Below are 5483 nucleotides of genomic sequence, written 5' to 3'. Positions count from 1 at the left end.
CACAGGCGCCCACCACAACGCCCAGCTATTTTTTGGTTGCAGCCATCATTGTTGTTTGGCGGGCCCGGGCTGGATTTGAACCCGCCACCTTAGGTGTATGTGGCTGGTGCCTTAGCTGCTTGAGCCACAGGCGCTGAGCTTGCTGTACCCCTTTTAATGAAAGGATTTGTCCTATAAAATTTAGATTCAGTCAAAAGGCCTCACTTAAGGACCTACGCCACATGTGGCCATAATATCAAGGTTTCCCACCCTTGCTTGAACTCTGTGACTGTATGCACTGTTTTCTTCATCTTTCATTCTTCTATAGCCGCACTGATCTCTGTGCTGTTCTCTGAGCTGCAGGTATGTTCCTACCTCAGGACTCGCACTTCCTTTGGTTCCTACCTACTATCTTCTCCTCTAGACGCCCACATGGCTCACTGTCTATGAGGTCATTTGTCACAACTTTCCCATTCTTCTTCACCTGACGAGCTCCTACTCATCCTACAAGACCAACTCAAAATACTGTTTCATCCATGAATTATTCAATAATGATATTCCCAAGTTATGTCTGTTATTCAGCAGTCCCTCTTTTCTGCAAACTCTGCATTTACCTAAGCTTGAAGGGTCAAGGGTAGGACTTTAGAAGATACAGTTTTATAGGGCCTGAAGATTATAATTTTGGTGGCCCCCTTTTTAAAAAGAATGCAAAAATGTCTTTTTCAAGTGTTATAAAAATATATAGCTTTATAAACATATTTCTAAGGTCTGTTTAACCCCATTAGTAATGAAATAAATGACTCCTAATGGGGTTAAGTATCTTTCAGCTTTGGAGTATCAAAAACACTAAAAATTAATGAATGAAGGTGTTGGGATAGACTACTCAGGTTCAAATTCCAGCTCTTCCATTTAATAACTATCCGACATTGGGAAAATTAGTAAATTTTTCCAAACGTCAGTGTTTTGGCTGGGAAAATGGAGACAATAGGATCTACTAATTTTCTAAGAATTAAGTGTATGTATGTAAAGTATTCAGCATAGTGAGTGTCTGTTCAATCAAGCACATCAGAAAAATGTTAACTGCTATGGCCAATGCTGTAAGTACAGGTAAGTAGGCCCAGCACTCACTGCCAAACCCCTTTTCCTTTGCAGTCTATTATAGGCTGGAAAAGCTAACTAACAACAATAGTAGCACCTTACTTTCCCAGATTCTCTTGTACAGTAGTTGGGAATATGCTGGCAATACTACAAAAGTGGAAATATGCTAGACCACATTATTTCTTCTTCCAGCCTTGAATGTAGCCTAAAGAAAATGCCAAGAAAATTTTATAGGCTCTAGATTTTGAGCTGTAAATCAAATTATCCCTCTATCTGCTTAAGTTACTAAGAGTTAGCTGAAAGCATCTCTAACAGATACAGAGGCCACTACTATTGTACTACTATTTTAACTATTATTCCCATAATTAGAAAGGTACGGGAGATCAGGCCTACTGCTTATTCTCATGAAGGGTAACTCTGTCAAACAGATAAAATGTACCTCGTAGGCCCAGAAATTCTACCCTAGGATTTTATCCTAAGAAAATAACTAGAAACAGTTACCCAAAGATATTCACTGGATAAACAAGCAAGATAGCCAGTAGCATTAGTGGCTGTAAGTTATTTTTAATACAAGTCTAGAAAGAATAAATGTCAGAAATTGGGTGGTTTGGGTAGGTAAGTTACCTAGCATCCCTAGTAAAAGTTTTGGTTTCCTCATCTATAAAAAGAGGTCTAACAACCCCATGTAACAATGATTCCTAATAAACCAGCCCCAGTGCCTAGCGTAAAGCATTTATTTCCTGTCTCACAAATCTGAGTCAGCTGGGGCAGCTTGGTCTGCTCCACATGAGGCGGGAGTAGCATTAACTATATAGTCAGGGCATTCTTCTTTTCTCCTGCAGGTCAGGAAAGCATAAAGGGCAAATCAAATCACAATAGCTCATTTGAAGTTTCTGCCTATGTCTTAACATTCTACTAGCCAAAGCAATTATGATTAATTATATGCAAAGGAGAAGTCTGTTAAGAAAATGCGCAGCTAAAATGAAGTCTAATGATGAGAAAGGACAAAAAAAAATTTACCTTTGTTGATAAATAGTGCTTGTAGTAATACAACTGAAACAGCAGAAATGCAGAACTTGTCAATGTTAAAAGGGCCAAAATCACGTTCTTATTGATTCTACTCATTAGTCTGCAGTGCTCACTTGGCTGCCTTCAGAAAGTAACCCAGTCGTTTTCATCTTTTAGAACAGGAAGATAATTTTGTTTTCTGTAAATGAAAAGATATTTCTAAATCTAATTCTAACAAAAATCTGTTTTTAATTTTTTACTTCTAATAACCAACTACCTAACAACGAAAAAGTTATCTAAAGTTTGACAGACATTCTTTGACCTGGTAATTTTCTATCCTACAGAAATAATCAAATATGAGACCAAAGAAGAACAAAAAATGTTTATAATGGCATTCTATATAATTGCAAATAACTGAAACTGTGAAACGGATAATTCTAAGAACTGACCAATAGAGATGGGAAGGGGCTTCTCCTGAGCTTCTGATTCAGTAGATCTGGCCTTGGACCTCTGACTCAGCAGTTCCCACAAGTTCCCAGGTGATGTGGATATTACCAACCCCAATGAGAATCACTTGCATAGAAGAAGCTGAGAGTCTCTAGTCAAGGAAAACGGTATGCATGATAGCTCTTTGTTATGTTTTCAGTTTTTGTGATCTAGGATGTGGTCATTTTCTTTTTTTAAGAGACAGAGTGTCACTTTCATCCCACTCCACAGAATGCCACAGTTCACAACCTCCAGCTCTTGGGCTTAGGCAATTCTCTTGCCTCAGCCTCCTGAGTAGCTGGGACTACAGGCGCCCGCTACAATGCCCAGCTATGTTTTTGTTGCAGTTTGGCGGGGGCCGGGTTCGAACCTGCCACCCTTGGTATATGGGGCGGGCTCCCTACTCACTCAGCCACAGGCACCACTCAGATGTGGTCATTTTTTGTAAATACCCCATATATGTTTTCAGTTTTTCAAGTGTAAGGAATGCCATGATAGGCATTTCATTCTTTCACCGCAGATCCCATTTCTGATTATTTCTATAAAATAAGAAATTTAACACAGTTTTATTTCTTCCTATCTCGTCTCTATTTTATTTTCACTAACTATATTTAGTTCTTTAAGTGCTATTCTTTATTCCTTCAAATATACTAACATCTCTTTTACCTGATGTCTAAGCTTTGTAAGTCTTCTCTTCTCCAACTATAAAATTAGAAACCAGCAAATTCAGACTTTCTGTCTTCTCTGCTCTTTCAATCCTGACTTTTATTAGTTATTTCTGCTTTGTTACAATTCTATTTCATAAGCACAAATCTCTTATTATTTTGGTCTTACTCCTCCGATATTCCATGCCAATCCTTTTACTGCTTCATCTCTGTTTACCTACTGGATGACTGATGCTCACCTTCTTTCAGTTTATCAAAGAGAATTTATGGGTACTACTTACCTTGAGTTCCTACATTGTTCAATATAATTGCCAGTTGACAGTTTGGCTTTGAGATCACACTTTCTTTCCCCAGACGACTTACAGGCTTTGTACCATTGTCCTGTAATACTAAATATACCCTTGACAATATCTGATTTCCCAGCCCCTCCCTCATCCCTCACAGGTAATTTGATCTTTTTAATGAGATGAGCAAAGAACGCATTCCTTACCTTTGAACTCCAATTTTTTTAAAACTAGCTTATGGATGGATGTTGATGACTGCATATTAGTTTTCCTTCATTGTGTGTCCTTTCAATCTGTAGAATAAAGAATTCTTTGTGGAAAGTTTTCTTAAGTTACATGTTTGAAAATTTTTCTGTTACAATGTTGAATTCTCTATTTGCAGAACTATTATTAGTCATTTGTTTTCTCTACTTTCATTACCATTTCACTCTGTTCAACTTTGAAAACCCTTTATTCAATCTTCAATGCTAATTTTCCTTCCAATGTATTCTTTCTCTAATTTTGTCTCTTTTCTTTACTGAGCCCTGACAGATTATGATTTTCCATAGATGTTGTATAACTATTTCTTCCAGCTCTTGCTGTTGCAGAATAATTTCAGATAGAAGAGGGAACAAATGGCTTTACTTTGCCATGTTAAAATCAGAAGTTCTTGGCTTGAGATTTTAAAACAATAGAGCTGAAGCCTATATAAAGCAAATACTACAGACAGTCCCCAGGTTACCAACGAGAGAGGTTTTGTAGGTTGTTCATAAGTTGAATTTGTATACAAGTTGGAAAGGTACATTTACTTCTTACCTATAATAGCCTTCATTTATAAGTGCAAGTTGTATGTAAGTTGGATGTTTGTAACTTGGGGACTGTCTATATAAGAATTTCTTTAAGGTCAACAAACCACTTAGGAGATATGATATGAGCAATGACATGAACAATCCACCTGTTCTACAGATAATGCATATTAAGAACATCTCATGAGATTTATTTAGTTACCTCCGCAAACTGAAAACTAGTAATGTGAATCAACATAGATGATGGTATTAGTTTTTACATTCAGTTAAAGCCTCTAAAATAAAATTCATCAAACACAAGTTGAGTATGCCTTATATGAAATGATTGGGACCAGAAATATATTGAATTTTGTAGGATTTTGGAATATTTGCATTATACTTACTATTAACAGTTGAACACCCCAATTCTGGAAATCTGAAGTACCCTAAAGAGCATTCCTTTCAGCACCATGATGACACTCAAAAACTTTGGATTTTAGAGCTTTTCAGATTTCAGATTTTTGAATTTGGGATGTTCAAACTATACTATGACAAGGGTAACTTACAAGTTAATAAGAATATCCATCATGGGCAGTGCCTGTGACTCAAAGGAGTAGGGCACTGGCCCCATATGCTGGAGGTGATGGGTTCAAACACAGCCCCAGCCAAAAACTGCAGGTGTGAGCCCCCCACCTGATCGAGTTAACTCCTAAGTAAAAGGAGTCCTTGCTCTTAGCTCTGAAAGCCACATGCCTCATTCAATAATTTCTTTAGCTTCCTATCCATGGGTACATACAATAGTTATTCTCTCTACAAATTCTCCCCTAAAGCACATCCACTGTCAAGATTTAGCCATCACCTCTAAGAGTATACACTACCTAAATTACAGTCTATGCACTATTACCTGCCTATGGTTTCAATTCTATTTCAAATTTAGCATATTGAAAATTAACCTATTTATTCTTTGTCAACTATCTTCCTCTCCCCCTCCAGAAGAAAATAGCTTTCCATCCCCACAGAGTCAAGTTTTATATGTTTTGATTTTTTGAAATTTATTTTTTTTTATTTATTTATTTATTTTTGAGACAGAGCCTCAAGCTGTCCCCCTGGGTAAAGTGCCATGGCATCACAGCTCACAGCAACTTCCAACTCCTGGGCTCAAGCAAGTCTCCTGCCTTAGCCTCCCAAGTAGCTGGGAC

The 5483-nt window shown here is 37.5% G+C and overlaps 1 protein-coding gene across 2 annotated transcripts in view; it reads right to left on the bottom strand.

Moving 5' to 3' along the window:
- The window catches only part of FKTN (fukutin), a 72537-nt gene that overhangs the window by 65052 nt on the left and 2002 nt on the right, over positions 1-5483 (bottom strand). For both annotated transcript variants that reach the window (XM_023510610.1, XM_012802377.2), the window contains exons 2-3: positions 3727-3813; positions 2098-2284 (exon numbers count right to left, since the gene is read on the bottom strand). In XM_023510610.1, coding sequence (XP_023366378.1) covers positions 2098-2202 — 105 coding nt within the window. In that variant the 5' untranslated portion in view covers positions 2203-2284; positions 3727-3813. The remainder of the gene's footprint in view (positions 1-2097; positions 2285-3726; positions 3814-5483) is intronic.

This window comes from Otolemur garnettii, unplaced genomic scaffold, assembly GCF_000181295.1.
Source record: "Otolemur garnettii isolate 467f Iridium unplaced genomic scaffold, OtoGar3 scaffold00014, whole genome shotgun sequence".
Taxonomy (NCBI): domain Eukaryota; kingdom Metazoa; phylum Chordata; class Mammalia; order Primates; family Galagidae; genus Otolemur; species Otolemur garnettii.
The sequence above is the reverse complement of the archived record's forward strand: the minus strand, read 5'-3'. Positions and strand labels throughout refer to the sequence as shown.